Source organism: Pseudopodoces humilis, chromosome 2 (assembly GCF_049639895.1).
Source record: "Pseudopodoces humilis isolate 2021_Gansu_Grassland_sample_001 chromosome 2, ASM4963989v1, whole genome shotgun sequence".
In the NCBI taxonomy this organism is placed as follows: domain Eukaryota; kingdom Metazoa; phylum Chordata; class Aves; order Passeriformes; family Paridae; genus Pseudopodoces; species Pseudopodoces humilis.
The window spans coordinates 75,068,789-75,085,423 of record NC_142201.1 but is presented as its reverse complement, the minus strand read 5'-3'; the positions used below and the strand labels follow the sequence as shown (position 1 = coordinate 75,085,423).

The window sequence follows — 16,635 nt, the reverse complement described above, 5'->3', positions numbered from 1 at the left end:
CTCTTAAATGTGTTGACCTATTGATAAAATATGGCTTTGTTTACATTTGTTTTAAAATTAAGCCTTAGGAACTATAGTCTTGCAAGATTCACTTCTTATCCCAGCATAGGTTGAATCTCTGCTACATTTTTGCTTCTATTGCTCTTCCAGTTCCTTTCTATCTGCCAGCAGCAAGCTCTGCTTTGCATTCCAGATTCCATGGCACATGAGAAAGTTTAAAAAAAAAAAACCTCATAAAAAGTGCATGCACCAAAGACATGCACACAGAGTTTGTGTTTTAACATGTTTTAAAGTTACATGTTATTTGTATGAAGTTACACCATTATATAAATATTTAGTTACAGAGGTATGGCTTATCAGTAGTTCTGTAAAGATGGCTTACATTTGGAAATTAGAATTTAATTTTTTGGTAACTTTGTCCTTAAAAGTACCAGAGTGCAGGCTGAGTTCCCTGTCTAGAAGGATTGTATCTCCCTGCGCAAATTATTTCATAGAATTCTAAACTTATAGTTGTGATGCTGTTCAATTGTCATAGGAGGCACCAAAGACAACTAGTAGGGGACCATGTCACAGGGATATAGTTTGTGCTAAATATTTACAGAAGTTGGAGGGGAGACTGGGGAAGTACTTGAAGGAGAGATATTTTGGCACTTAGTAAGCTGACAGAAACTGGCTCAATGAATAACTTGTGATAGAATCACAGAATATCCTGATAAGGAAGGGACCTGCAAGGATCATCGAGTCCAACTCCTGGCCATGTGCAGGACATCCCCAAGAGTTACACCATGTGCCTGAGAGCATTGTCCAAATGCTTCTTGAACTCTGTCAGGACTGGGGCCACGACCACGTTCCTGGGGAGCCTGTTCCAGTGCCCAGCATGCTTGGAGACCAATTGACTACTCATAGCCTCTATACCTTTTAGGTCTCTATATGTATTTGGTGCTTTATTTAAAAGTTTATAGAGTGTGACAGTCACTAAATGGGCTACTTTCAGCAACCAACAAGATCTGTCCATCTCCCCAGGCTAGATCCCTGGACTAAATGGACTTTTGATTAGATCCAGTATTGCTGTTTCTGTACAACATGAACAACAGTAACTATGGAAATTTTAGTGAGAAGGTCTGAATAGCAGCAATATAGGATCTAGGTAACCTAGGTCACAAAAGCTAATGCTGAAAATTCTGTTCCTGTTGAGCCTTTTGGGGGAAAATGGGCATATAATTGCTAAGGAGTTTTCCTAGGTGCTCGGGGTGAATGTGTCTCCTGTTCCTCAGCATGGGTTTAGTTTTTTCCTCTGGTACTTGCCTCTAATACAGAGTTTGTCAAATGACCATTTAGAAAATCAGACCTGTCATCTAGTTTCACAATTACTCACAAAACCAAACAGGATTTACAGAAGGCAATAATTTCAATTTTTGAACTAGCTTTTCCGTATGTAAGGATGGCAGCAGAAACATGTGAGCAGTTTGTTGTCCAAGGAAGAAAGCTACGTTATTAATGCCAAAAGTTTCTAGAGATAAAAGCTCTGCTTTTGCAGTCATTTATGGCACTTGGCAAGGAAGGCTTGCTGCTGTGACAGCCAGGTGAGCAGATGGACCTTTCTGTCCTGTTCCACAGCAGTACGTTTTATTTAGAAAGAGAACCTTGCCCAGGTTTGTCTCAAGTAGCAAGCTAGTACTCATCAGAACTCTGAATCTTATAGGTAGCATTATTCCACCAGATGGATGAAGTGATCAGCTCCTGGTAGCCTTCTTCAAAGGAATTTTGTTCTTACTCACTACAAAGGAACATGCTGGACCAGTACAGACTTCAGCGTTCAGCAGGACTGACACCCCATGGCTGGTTTTGTTCCCTAAAGTCAAAGGAGGTTTTTCTGGCTTTGCAGTTCACAAAGGATTTCTTGCTGAGTTTTTCCAAGGGCTGTGTGTCTTAGCAGCACTCTGAGGAGAATGGTAGTGAGAAGGTCTGCCTGCACTGCAATGCTAGTGTGTTGGCTCAGCAGTAAAGGAGTGGGTTTGGTTCTTCATTGGCTTCTACACATGGATGATGGGGGGCATGTGTCTGTGCTCCTGTGCCCCAGTTTTATAAAAAAAACATCTCACTGATTAGCTGGCTGGTCTTTGGGTATGGTAACAAAATACAGTGTTCTTTGCACTGGAGCTTTCATTTTTCCATTAAAGTCCTTTTGTACAGTGAATATGTTAGGGTTTAAGAATTATTTGCAGTATTGTCACTCTTTTCTTGCCTGTTCTGTTCACTAGCTTCTGATAAAAGCTGAGGTACTCATTACTTGTAGGCAACATTTAAAGCTTATGAGCATTAGAGGTGGTAAGAAAATGTCTAGTGTTCACTGTTTTTCCTTACTTGAAAATATGCAGCTCTAATGATGTAGTGAAGTTGTTAGAGAAGGGCTTTGTTTTCTGAGCCAAAATGAAAGTTTAAATTAGAAATGTAGTTTGCAAGGGATCTTCAAAGACCACAGTAAGAAATTCCTGTCCTGGTTATGCCTTGGGATATTACTGGAATGCAACTGAATTATTTTTTTACTCATTTTGACATTTCTCCAAGAACATCTTTTGAGATTAAGCAAACAAATCTATCCTCCCCACCTCTCCTCCCAGCTTTAGAGTTAATTCTTCAGTAGGAGCATGACTTTGGGACAAAGTTACAGTCAAGAGCAAATGTAGTTTAAAGACTGATATTGTAGACAATTATCAGATAGATGCATATATTTGGGTATATCTGAATATTGTGTGTGAAATAATGATGTTTCTGTATACTTAGGGAATCTTACATTACACAGAATAATCTGTTAGTCCAAGCCTAACAGCCAGATGGCTTCTGCTGTTGTATTACTGTATTACACTGAGGAAGAGTAGAACTTGAAATACAATGGCTTGATGCTACAGCAGGTTTTGTTCTAATTTCTTTTACATCCTTAACATGTGTAGTAAATCTTTTGTATAATTTGTGGGTTGCACTTAAATCTAAACTACAGGGAAGATCTTCCTGTACCTAATTTAGATATTTTTAAAAGTCCATGTCAATGTGAGTATAAAAATTCAAAACCCATGTATTTGTAAAGCACCTGGCAGATAAGATGAGATAAATATAACTTTTTAAAATAGTTTTCAGTCTAAGCAAAGTACGGGTGAATGATATATAGTGAACATACGGGTGAATGATCATATAGAGATGGGAATGAGGGGTTTAAGAACTGTATAGGAATGAAAGGTAGTTTCTTGAAAGCTGCTGATGGGAACCACTCCTCAGGTTCTGTGTTCAGACATCAGCTGTGGACTCCACAACATCATTATGTTCCTTTGACCATTTTCTAGAAATAGTTTTTCCTCTGTGTGCCTTTCTGCTTTTAGAGGCGTTGCACTGCTGTTCATAGCACTGTTTCTTTGTGGCTGCTTATGGTGTTTGCTTGCCTTTGCTTTGTCATTGCTTGTTTGCCTGCTTTGTTCTTCAGGTTTGCATTTTTGTCTGCTTAAGCCTTGAATGCTTCACCAAAAGTTAGAGTATGAGGTTAGAGGGAAATGAGTTTTGTTACTTCTTTTTTTAATTGTTTGTGAAAGACAGGAACATTTCAGGATCTCCTCAGTGTTAGTTTGTTGCTGCTGCTGTGTCATAATCACTAGATGAACTTTCCTCTGAGAAGCGGAATTATTCTATGTGTCTTTTTCCTGGTGCTCATGCTGGTTTCATTCTGGCAGGCTTGATTTATTGCTGGTTTTATACTAGAATGCTATAGGAAAATTATATGTCAAAAGCATATTGAAAGAGTGCAGATAAGTTTGAAAATTAAAGTCCAAATCCTAAATAAAAATAATAGAAATGTTTCCTGTTCCTTGGTTTCCCACCCAGCACTACTTCGCCCTTAATCCCAGAAATGAGCTTGAAACTCTTCTGTTTCATGTACTGTTATATATGTAAAATGTTAAAATTTTTTTTAGATCAATTTCAGCTGGAGCAAACAAGAGCCCGCCATCAACTCCTTCCTTCTATATTTCAGGCCCACTCCCCGATGGATGGGAACAAGCTATGACCCAGGATGGAGAAATTTACTACATAAACCATAAGAACAAGACCACATCTTGGCTAGACCCAAGGCTTGACCCACGCTTTGGTAAAAGTTCATCTCAATTCAGAATTCTTGATTTGCTTCAGTTCACTCAGCTTTAATTTTGCAGGCATATTTTGAAAACCTCTCATAGTACAATTAAAATATATTTTGAGTTATAGAGGCCTTATTTAAATTATTATAATTATTTTTTAAGACAAAATCTATTAGCTTATATCCTTCAGGACTGTATGTTACCCAAGTTTCTAATGCTACGGGTTGGTATTTTGCCATATGATCCATACAGTTCCCCAAAGTGGTTGCATTCAGAAATTACTTATTGAGACAGTTTCACTCAAGCTCACTTGTCCCTTTAAATTATCAAAACTTTACTGCAGAAGAATCTTTTAATTCCTAAACAAATATTTACTTTCCTTTGGGCTATTTTAAGAGGGCATTGTCACATAATAGTTCCTGCTGTTTAAATACACTTGAAACATATACCAGCTTATAATTCCAGCTTGTCACAGTGATTATCATGACAAAACTTTCTGTTTTAAACAATATGATGAGGAATTACTAGTTTTGTTGCTCATACATTAATAACCTTTTTGTGGGGTAAAGATTATGTAATATTGGAAATAGAAATAGTAACGTAACAATCACAAAGTCTAGATGGAGAAATTCAACAAAAAAGAACTTTTATATAATTTTTTCACTAATGTTGTTTGATCTGTATAAAGAGCAGAACTGTAAACTCTTCTATAAAATATTGGCACTGATGACTATGAATAGAAGTCATATACAATGTGAAGCCTTTAACTACTTTCATAGATTGTCCAAGTGATATATTTATTATGGCATTACAATTTTCTGTTTTTTTGTAAAGCTATGACCTGTGTGTGTCAACCTTATTAGCTTGCCCTTGATTTGTTTTCCCAATAACTTACTATTTTCAACTCCTTTGGATTATAGTTATTTTTCCAAAGCCATGGAAAAACAGTAGGAGTGAAAAAAAAGAAAGAAGAGATCATTGTGGTTTTCAGGCTTTGCTCTTGGACTCAGTGCAGCTAAATGAAAACAGTGTGCAGATCGCTGAGTAGGTCAGGCTGAGGGGATGCAAAACCTTTGAAGCTTTACAGGGGTTGACCTAACAACAACTGTGGGCCCCTTTTGGGAGAGGCATTAACTCCATGAATGCCATATAAATACAGAGCTGCAAAACTCAACAGTCACTGTTCTGCTTTGTTTTACTGAAATGTCTGTTAGAAATTCTGCATTTTTAGTTTGTAGGCTTGAGTGCTTACTTAAAACATCCATTTACTCCTACGGAACACTTTGATTGTTACACTTTGTTTATAAACTGCTCACCAGTTTGTAGACAGGTTGAACCACTATGCAACTTGAGCCCAAAGGTGGGGTGTCAGCTTTGGCAAATGTCCACGCTGGCTTTAACACCAGCCAGAGCTACAGACCTGTTTGCATGTTGCAAGAGGAGTGTGTGGGTAATTTGCAACTCCACAATTATTTAGTATGTGAATAAGGCTGAAAAGGAAGCAGTCATTTTGAAAATCAGTGTTGCCTTTTGCAATTATATTTACTCAGGTAATCTTGCAGGATATCTGTTTTTCTTTACATGCATTACTTTATAGTTTCCAAAGATGAGCTGGAATTAAAAAAGGGTGTGGAAAATGCCTTAATGGACAGAGGTTGTGAGTGACATGAATCTTACTTTTCACAACTATTTTGTATTCCTGTAAATAGAGTGGTCCAACTCTAAAGGCAAAAGCTGCTTGTCTTGTGCATACTGAAACTCCATCAAATGTTAAGGCTTTGCAGTTAAACTGAAAGAAGTTAGAAATGTCCAAAAGACTGATTAAGGGTTTCTTGCTGCATAGCTTCCCTTTTTGGGCCCACTGTGTATGTGTATCCCAGACAGACTTGAGTACATGCCAAAGCTCTTTATTTTGTGGTCGGACTTTTAATCTGTTCCAGACCTTTTCAGTCAAAGAGCTCAAGTGTAACTGAAAGGGGCAGGAAAGGAAAAAAAGTATGTGGGCTCTTCTGATCTAGAGTGACGGTAAATAGAGACAAGCTGCTAGCTGCTGTTGAGCTTGAAGGAGTTTTCCTTGAAAACCTACATTTTCATTGTATTGTGGTTTATGTTTTTATCATTTGAGCCAAGAAAATTCTATTCCTGTTGCTTTCTTACTTGTGACCTCCTTAAGTCACTGCAGTCAAGAAGAAAAAAAAAAATCTGTTTGACAGAGTTAAATTACTGAGCCTTGCATTTATTTACCATGTGGAGATCCTCAACAAATATGTGCTGTGACCCTAAATAGCATGTGAATGACTCAGAAGTTTACCTTTCCATGCTTAATATAGGTTGAAATTTCTGTTGATATTTTTCCCCTGAGGATGACCATACCCTTTTCTATCACTGTGCTTTAATAAAAGGGCTTGGCTTTAAATACTTTTGACTACTAATACGTCCAGAAGCAAAATGAATTCATCTTTGTCTTGTTGAAGCTTTTGTTTATTACAGTGATGCTAATGGGATTGAAAATGAAGGAGGAATTAATTTCTCCCTCTGCCACTTTCACCAATCTTAAGAACCATTGAAGAAAACAAAGCTATTGAATGGTATGTGCAAACATACTCCTCTGTTCCAGTATTCAGAAGCAGAAGGTATGAAGAGTCTTGCCCTTATTACTTCTGAATTCCCAGCTTCCAGGGAGACAGCCTTTATGTCTCTGTATGTTCCTCATCAGATGGAAGCTTTGCATTCAACTTTATTTTCTCTACTAGGTGTGAATACAGCTCTTTTTTTAAATAGGGCTTGGAATTTTCCATTATTGTGGCTAGAAAAGAGAGAGGGGAAAGAGAATCAGTTGGAAAAAATATTTTAGGTGGGTTGACTTGTTATGGGGCATTTTGGTATAACATTCATGCTTTTAAAAAGAAAATAAAAGAATGTAGTCAGTATGTATTCTTTCTTGGAGCAGGCTTTTAGAAATAATGCATCAGAAAAGAGCCTCTATCAGAACAGCTGCAGGGTAGGTTGTGTCTAAAACCTGAGTGCTCGAAGTTGAAGGTAAGAACTTCATTCCAAGACTGAAGTCTAACATCTTTGAAATGGATTAGAGGTCTTTGGCTACACCACTTAAGTGTCAGTGAAGTCCTGTGGCTTTAGACTTTTATGCTCCAAGTCTACAAATACAACTTTAAAACAGTTTTGTGTTAGGGCAATTCACAGACTTTTATATCTAGGAAAGAACGAAGTATGAATAGAGGGTCTTCTTATGCCAAGCACAGGCAGTCATAAAAGATGACTTGGGATCAAAGGAGTTGGGATGGGAGGGGTTTGGTCCTTAGGCCTGTGTCAGCAGGATTCTTGTCTAGTGAAGCATCTGGCAAAAACATGCTGTCCTACCTTCTCAGTGCCTTTGCAGGCCTCATAGTAAGATGCTTCAAATTGCCTTGTTTTTGGTTTGTTTGGTTGTTTTTTTTTACTTAAAAGAGGTTGGTTTTTTTTTCTTTGAGGGAATTGGACTGTCCTTTGGACTGTTTTGTCTTTTCTGCTGTTGTTCATTGGTCATTCTTCACAGATCCTACTGGATTTTTAAGCCTTTCAGGTAACATAATGCACTTTCTTGGTACTCAAAGAACATCTGGATAGGAAGCAGGTCAGCTCTATATTCTGAGTGGCTGGAGTTGGTGAAATAGAAGAACATCTGCTTTTCCTATAAAATCAAATTTCCTAGAACCAGTTGAAGTTTAAAATTGCTCAGCTTTTTTGCTGTAAGTTTCTAAAAATTGGCTTTTGTATCCAATACCATTAAACAGATTTTAATTCTTATTTGTTTGCCAATGATAGGACTTGGTTTTGAAATGCAACCTTAAATAATTTTCCCTTTAAGGGTGCTTAATATATTAAATTCAAAGATTAAGTTGAAGTGGGAAAATACTGGAAACTGGCAGTTGATTTCCAAGTCTCTGCTGGTTTAAGTTTGGTGTGGAGACCTTCCTACTCCAGTAGAGTAGTCAGAGAAATGTCTGTAGTGATTTGAGTAAAACAAGATATTGTTTCAGTTTCCTTGTTATTTTATTCTAAACTTGGATTTTAAAGGCTTGTAGCTAGTGGTCATACTAGTGTTGCACACTCCCAGTCTCTTTCCTTCTGGTTTTTCAATTGTTGGAGCTGTGATAATGGGGTATGAAGAAAAATATGTGACCTCAGGTTGAAATCACTACCGCAACTTTATCACTCCCATGACTTTATCACTCCCACTTAGAGATAAAGTTAATAATGTTCTTTGAAGTGCCGAATTAATTTCGGATGAGGGGGAAGGTAAAGCAAAACAGTGTTTAATATCATTATGGAAAGTGCCATAGGGCCTCTTTGCACAGTAGCTGCTTGACTTCATAATTAGGAAATGAAATAAAATGGATGATGACAGTATGATTACAGAGAATGCACATCAGGTTTTTATGCTTCCTTTTTTTTTTTGTAGTATAAAAACATTGCACCTTTGAAAAAGTGAAAAGAGCTTGTTCAGAAACAGTGTAGTAAAATGTACATTCCATTGAAACATATTTATCATTTCTGTTTAAAGAAAAAGCAAGCAAACACACAACAAGCTTGAAATTCAATTAAAAGCTTAAGCTTCACAGCATCTGCTAATTTGTAAGTATCAGAAATTAAAAGGAGGTATTCCATAGTGTTGCTTTCTTATTCCTTACCTGTCTATCACTTTGTTTAATATATGTCCCTTCAATTTAGTTTGTAGGAGCCTTTCAAGATGCAGATTTTTGGACAAGATAGAACTGGAACTCTAGATAGGAAAATAGGGGCTTGGCCTTTGTCTAGTTTAAAAAAAAAAAAAAAAGCCCAGACCTTATGTCTGATTGTAATAGCATTTTAGATTTCTTAAGTTCCAGACCTGCCTACAGTCTTTTGCACAAAAAGCAGAGCATGAGCCACAAGTGGTTTTGATCTGCAAATGCAATGGCATATCCTCTTTACATACTCTGTAAAACAAAAGAGGATTTGACTCATCTGAAAGGGTCTAGTGCTATTAGATTTTTCACTTCCTTGTCTGGTTTTCCAGAAGAACAGTTTCAGGAGATCACTTAGGATGCGGTAAAGACTTCTGTATTTGATATGTGTGTCAGAGATGTGTACAGATGAAGCAGCATCAGTTTTCAGTGAGCCACTGACTTCTGTCAAAGCCTTCTGCAAATCTGCAGAGACAGATAAAATTTCTCTGGTAAGCATCTTTTTGTAAAAGGCAGGTGCTGCCTTATGGTAATGATGATAAATAATTATTTGTTGTGTATGATTATATCAGAAAGTCTTGGTTTGTTTGAAAGCAGGTTGTATTTATACCTCTTAACTGAACTCAGTGAAGAAATCACTAAATCTCTCCACAAGTATTGTGTCAGGATGCAGTTACCTACTTTTGGTAGAATATTTCTAGACTATTAAAAAGAGAAACCCACACTTTCCTTAAGAATTTATCAGGATAGTAGGCTTATGTAAGCTTATTCATGGTTTGGGGTTTGTTTTGTTTTCAGAGTAATTTTATCCTGTTAGAGAAAGGAGGTTTATTGCTAATGATGTCTGGGTACCAGTAAAAATCATGCATGCTTGCAGTGTTGTGCTGAGCAGCTGTGATAGTGAAAGGAAACTGCACTCCAAACAGGGACATTTTTTCCACCATATCCTTCTAATACAGCAGTTTGCACTTTCCTGTTAATGAGCATACTGTGTTAAAAGTTGAAGGTGGATGGTTTTGAAAACGATTCATTATCTGCAATCTAAATATACACACAGTAATTATATAGTCTATAGCTAATCATATATGATCTTAAATTCAAAGACACGTCAGGTTTTTTGTCTTTGAATTCAATCATGTTGAAACATGATGGTAGTTTCTTATATATAGACATGTTTCTTGACAGTATACTGTTGATTTTGTTTTTACGCTGGGTTTTACTGGGTTTTGGAATTTCTGTTTAATCATTTCTAATGGGCTTATGACAAAAATTTAAAAAGAAAGATGAAAATGTGCAGATTCATATATACAGGGTTTGTCCCACTCAAATAAATTAAAGGAAACCTACATTTAAAAAGTTATCGCATTATTTTTATAAGAAATTGTGAATAAGCTTGTCTTTTCATTAGTTAACCCAGGAAGTATTATGTGGTGATTAAATAGTGAAACTGTTCACATCTAATAGCCTTATGTAGACTCTTCGCTGATTAAACTTTGGTCTAACATGTGGACTAGCTTTCATTAAATACATTTTGCCAGAGAGTCAGTGGACAGACATATGGGGCTTTGGTGAGCTCAGATTCCTGCACTTACTGTAATCTTCAGTGTTGCATACATAGAATTTAAATTTAAAATTTAGAAAAAGTTCATATTTCTTCTCGTAATCTGTCCAATGCAGTGTGTCTTATATAGTTCTGTAGTACTAATACGTACAGAGTCAGTTGCATTCTGTAAGTCAAGTAATTTAAAACTTGTTTAGCCTTCCAAAATAAAAATTGATTTATTTTTAAAAAGTGAAAAAGTGTTGTGTAAAGAGTTTAAAGAGTGTTTTAGTAAGATCCCATTATTTAAAGTGTTTTGTTTTATATGTGTGCACTGAGCAGAAGTTCCTAAAAGCTACTTATTTAACTTGCTTTACTGCTGAATATAATTTATAATTGCTTTTCTGTCTAGCCAGAATGTTTCAGTTCTTCTGAAACTGGCATACATTGAGTGAAAGTGCTTTATAAAATCTGCTGTTTACTGCTATGAGAGGAAAAGAACTGACACAGCATTTTACTCTGGTTTACTTACCAGTGGTTCAAGAGTCTGGCTGTACTTGCTGTAGTCTTAACAGTGCTTCTGTCAGTCCAGCTATTGCACATCTACATTTGATGATACAGAAAGTCTTCAAAAACAATGGCAGATTTGTCAAAGAAGAAGGAACTTAATTTATATTGTTTCAAACAGCAGGTGCGGTAGTGGTAGTGAAACAAAAATTAAAATACTGATTCAGTTTGAATGAAACTAGTTGATAAATGCAGAGTAACCAATCTGTAGTTTGGACATGATTATGTAATAGTTTTTTCGTTGGATATATCTTGCTTTAACCAAAAGTTCAGCTCAAGAGTCTTTGAATATGTCTGTTTGCTAAGACACTAAGATTTGTTTGTACACTTAACGCAGCAAAATGAACCCAGAGAACAGTCTGTGGTTTCCCCCATACTCTAAGATCCAGGGCTGTCAGACGAACCAGAGACTAAAAGCAATGGAATATTTTATTGTGCTATTTTTTAGGTTGTTTCATAACATCAGCATTATAAAACTGTGATTGGGATTTCCTTAGAGTAATGTAGCAATATATTGTAAAGTGCAATCCAGAAACATGACTTACATTCTGATTAAACAACAACTTGTTGTACCAAACCTTTCTTAAAAAGCCCCTTGGAATGTATTTTTATTACTTCTGAGACTCTTTTAAATCCTGCTGGTATTTTTGTTTTTCTTCATAGCTCTTTTAAATGTAATCAAAGAGGATTTTTGCTTTTGTTGAAGTGTCGCAAACTAGCACCAGGTAAAAACCTGACTATATCCAAAAATGATGCACAATAGCTGTCTAGTTTCAAAGTGAAGCTGAACGGGACAAGTTTGGTTTTTTTTTAGTTCCCCCAATGAAAACATTGATTCTTATTAGTAAGGACAGTCAGCTATAGTATGCTCACATCCTGATCTTTTTTCTCGTTGTTTGTTCAGCTAAATAATGTCTTCAAATTTGCACATTAAAATTAGGTTTACCTTTGAAGGGTGAAATTATATGTAAGAAAGAAACATCAAACATTCAGCTGTGTCTACTAATCATTAAGGGTGCAGTCTTTGCATGTAATTCTGCATAGGGGAGAGATGCTGTGTTACTGCAAACTGTCACTGCCCTGGGACTTGGGATTTTCAATTGACAGAGGATCTTGAGAGAGAAATTAGCCTCTTAAGTTTGAGTTGTTAAAAATTTGTTGGCTTTTTCTTTCTAGCATCAATGCCTGGTAATTGTTTCTCTCTCGATTTTGTGGTTTTGGTTTTTTGTTTTTTTTTTCGTGAATGTAGACAACAGTCTAAACCTTTTTCAGGAATTGTCAGGTATTTTCTGGTACAGTACAGAAGAGACATTTCTGCTGTTGACAGTAGAACATTTAATGAGTAGCATTTGAAGTCCAGTAATTTTGTCAAAACCGTATTGCAGCAATTGCAATTGACTGCAGATTGTGAAGCCATATTTTAGGACAAGATCTTTTTTATTGTCTTAAGTTGCCCGTGTTTTTTAACTTGTCTGCCCCTCCTCCTCCCTCAAATCCCCCCTCTTCTAGAAACAAAGACTTGTTTGTTCCTGCTCTGCCTGTGAGGTCTTTGCAGCCTCTGCTGTGTGGGTGCAGAGCCCCTTATTTAAATGCTTTCCATAGCCATGGAAGGTAAGGAACAGGACGCATTAGAAACTGGTAAGTCCTAGCTGATAGATAAAATGAAGCTCTTCGCCTTTGAATTTGAAGTGCTTGAAAAGAGCTGTGCATGATCATTACAATGATGTGCTGATCATTACAAATGCATGAGGTATAGAAAAAAAATAAAATCTTCTATCTGATAAGCATCTTCTTTAGAGTGCAGATTTCTGCCATCATGTCCTGGTAAGTAATGGGGAATAGGAATGTAAAAAGAAAAAAAATAAAAACTCACCCACAAAACAAGCAAGCAAAAAAAATCAACCCCAAAGCAACAACAAAAAACTTTAAAACCCTTTGTTTTTTCCTGTCACTTGAAACAAGATGTGTTTCCCTCCCTCTTTTCACTAAATATTGTGTTGGAAATTATAGATAATTACATTCTTCTTTGAGTTTCCCTTAAAGATAACACACTTGTGTAATCACCAAGGTGTATGAAAATAATCAATACTATTTTTGTGGTTTTTTCACTGGTTCTTCATTTGGATATATTAAGTCAGTAAAATTCAGTTAGCAGCATCTTCTAATATCCTAACTTAGCTTAATTTCATGGTTAAAAAGAATTTGCTCATATAAAAACATCTCTATTATCTGTTCTATGGACAGTTAAAAATCTTATTATTTGAAGTCTTTTGCATTTTCTTTCTTGAAATAATAAAATGTTCAGAAACATCCTTTTAATTTTAACCAAAATTTGTGAATAATAATAATTATAATTTAGAAACTGGAATTTTAGCTTCAGTTTCCAAATAGTTACTAAATCATATCATTAAGTTATCTCCTAATATTTATTGATGAATTTTAAGTATACACCAAAGTCTTTGTATCTTGTGATACTCCTGCTTTAGATATTCTTTTAGTTAGAAATATGACTTTCAAAATTAACATTAGAGGACATTTTGGGGATCTAGGATGAGGGAATAAAGTGAAAAATATCAGAGAAACATGATTTCTTTCTTAAAGTTAAAATTGCAAAGTCAGTAGATGAGAAGAATGGAGCAAACAGTGGTCAGAGAGAACAGAAATATGCAAGCAGCTGTCAGAAAGACACACATACATAAAATAAAAAGAGCAGAAAGTGGCAGAGCAGGAAATGCAAAGCTGCCTATTTGTGGAGAAGTGATACTTGTATGGTGCATGCAGGAAAAACAAATTCATAACATGTTGAAGGAATGTTAGTGATACTGGACTGAGGTGTTTAACTAAGGTTAGACACTATTAAATTTTTATGAGGTTATCTGTAACATGACTTGCCTGTGAACTTCATTGAGGTAGGACACTGAAACCATGATTCATGGGAAAACTGGGGAGTAGACTATAAATGGAGCCTTTTTAACCAGAAGAAAACCAGAAGAAAATTTACATTTTTCAGCTTTGGATACTTTAATTTTACAAGCTAGTTTGCTTTTAACTTAGATGTGCTCATTTCGGGTGATTGTAATTTTCTAATTTTTCTCCCTCTTGACTTTAAACTGTAATTGACCTTCCATCTTGTTTAATAGCAGGGTATGGATCCTGGAACTTCTAAGGCGTAGCACAGACTTTGGATAGGGTTGCAGAATTAACTAAGCAGAAGGCTGTTTTCTGTTGTCCCCTACTAATCCCTTCATTTCTGCTTATAAGGTGAAAGAGAGTAAGATATATGGAGCAAAAGGCATGGTCCTGGTTCCAGATTTGGAGAGAAAGGAGATCTGTTCCCCATTCTAGCATTGTCATGTCTAGCTTGTCTAAAACTGTAAAAAAAAAGCCTTGATATACAAAGGTTGTCTAATTGCTGTCAAGCTTCCAGCAGATATTGTCCATTGGAGCTCCTGGTCCTTGTAGTTAAATATTGGCTGTCCACGTCCTTACAGGACTGCTGTTAGAACTTCTGCTTACCAGTTTCTAGTGTCTTGGGGCCAGTCTTCCTGTTGCTGGCCCAGAGACCACAGCTAATGTGGCAGATCTGGTTAATTGGCTCACTCTGGTCATCTTCTGTCCTGAAGTTCAGTTCTGATGGTGAAGTGGTGCTAGATGTCTTGTAACATCAACTGCTTGATCCAAAGGAATGTCATTTTCCCACTAATTTTTTTCATCCTGGGTCAGGATGAGACTTGTAGGTTAGAGCTGAATTTCAGCCCTAGTAGTCTCTGCTTGGTACTGGGATCCAGTTTCTATTCCTACTTCACAGGTTCACTTACCTTACAGGAAGTTTTATCATATTAGCAATCATATGTATGAAGCTCTTTAACAAGTAACTGCATGAAATACTATTTCAAATCACTTTAGGCTATTTGACAACATTTTGTGTTTTGGACTCATGAAAATGACCGTTCTGCCCATTAGACTGTTAAGTCTGTGCTGGGTCAGTGGATTAGTTGAAAGGGTTGACTGCAGTTTGGTTTCTAACTAGTTTAGTATTATGTGATAAATATACGTTGGCTTTCTTGGAACAGAAGAACAGCACTACTGTACCTTAAATTGAACACTCAAAAGACAGTGCAGACTGAAGGGCTTTTCAGTGAAAAGATGGTACAGATTTTTTTTTGTGAGAGAGTTCTCCTTTCTTATGGTAGTTAGAAATGTTAGTATTTCAGGATTCCTCTATAGGATGAAAACATTAGTTCAGACTAATTCTACAGATGTTTTTTTTTTTTGCCCCACTTCACCCTGTCATCCTAAAAGAAGCTCTCTTTTTTTTTCCTTGGTTTCTATAAACCATAATCCCCCCTTCCCAGAAAAAAAAAAAAAAATCCCTGCCATTCTCCCATCACTGCTTCAGCAAATACAATCTGCAGAGTACTGTGACTGTTAACAGATTCAGTCTGTTTCAGAGAACAAGATGGAGAGCTAATTCTAAACTGAAAGCTCCTGGAAACAGTGTCCTTGTAATACAGTCAGCCTTTCCCACTCTCTCTTTCATTCTAGGAACTCTAGTGCCTGTGTTGACTTTAACCATATTGGTGTCATGTGAGGGAGAAATCAGGCCTGTCACATAGGTGCATTCCAGTCATGTATTATTGTATAAAATAAAATTGTCTTAGGCCTTGCCTTTATAGGGGAAGAGGGGGGTTCTCATTGTGCATTATGCTTACAAGGTTACATTTTGTCTTCTCCACTCCCCAGGAAAAATACAATTCATAGTTCTGAGGGGTAAAAGAAAATGAAGCACTAGCAAAATGTTTCCTATGTTGATATCAGTATTTATGGCTGTATAATTTATCTGCCATTTCTGTACCAACTCTAATTTTGCCTGTCAAGAAGCTCTAAATGAAGCCTCTAACACTAAAATCTTGATGTGACAAGGATGTGAATGCTGGTTGCTTGCACCACAATGTGTAGCTTTTAATTGTTTTCAGTAAAAGTGAAATGATCCATTTTGTCATTCTGTGTGTTTTCAAGTTAAATGAACCTAAGATTTCACATGAATAAAACAAGTTATTTATTATTTGTGTCTGCAGTGAGAATAGTTTATTAGAAAGAAGAGAGATTCTCCTAATTCAACTTGAAATATTTTACTACCACTTTTGAATTTTTCACCAGTTAGCGCATTAAACTGTTTTCAGCAGCTTTTAGAACAAGTATGTAGTCTTAACCATTAGACTGTTGCATTAATTTTACACCCATCTATTGCTCACCATGAGCATACATTTCACACTTCGAACATCAGTGTAACTGCATGTTTCTTACAGTCATGCCTTGTAATTTTGTAGATTTTTTTCATACCTTTCATGGATAATACTTTCCTTCCATGTGTTTGTTTGAATTTATTTTTTAAGTGTTTATTGTTTTGGTTCCTTAGCCATGAATCAGCGAATCAGCCAAAGTGCTCCAGTCAAACAGCCACCTCCTCTGGCTCCTCAGAGTCCCCAGGGTGGTGTGATGGGAGGGAGTAGCTCCAATCAACAGCAACAGATGAGACTTCAGCAGCTACAGATGGAGAAAGAAAGGCTGAGACTGAAGCATCAAGAACTGCTTCGGCAGGTGAGGCCACAGGTTAGACACCTACTTCCACTATTTCTTCTGTATGTTATGTTTTGATTTTTCTAAGTTGTTGTTTCAGTGA

General features: G+C 36.5%; 1 protein-coding gene across 4 annotated transcripts in view; it reads left to right on the top strand.

Annotated features, from left to right (window-relative positions):
* YAP1 (Yes1 associated transcriptional regulator) overlaps positions 1–16,635 on the top strand; it is an 87,567-nt gene that overhangs the window by 53,377 nt on the left and 17,555 nt on the right. For 2 of the 4 annotated variants that reach the window (XM_014250804.2, XM_005516210.3), the window contains exons 4-5: positions 4,019–4,132; positions 16,372–16,553. In XM_014250804.2, the coding sequence (XP_014106279.1) occupies positions 4,019–4,132; positions 16,372–16,553 (296 nt within the window). Of the gene's footprint in view, positions 1–4,018; positions 4,133–16,371; positions 16,566–16,635 lie in introns of all 4 variants that reach the window. The other 2 variants (XM_088051109.1, XM_014250790.2) reach the window with 2 other exon arrangements.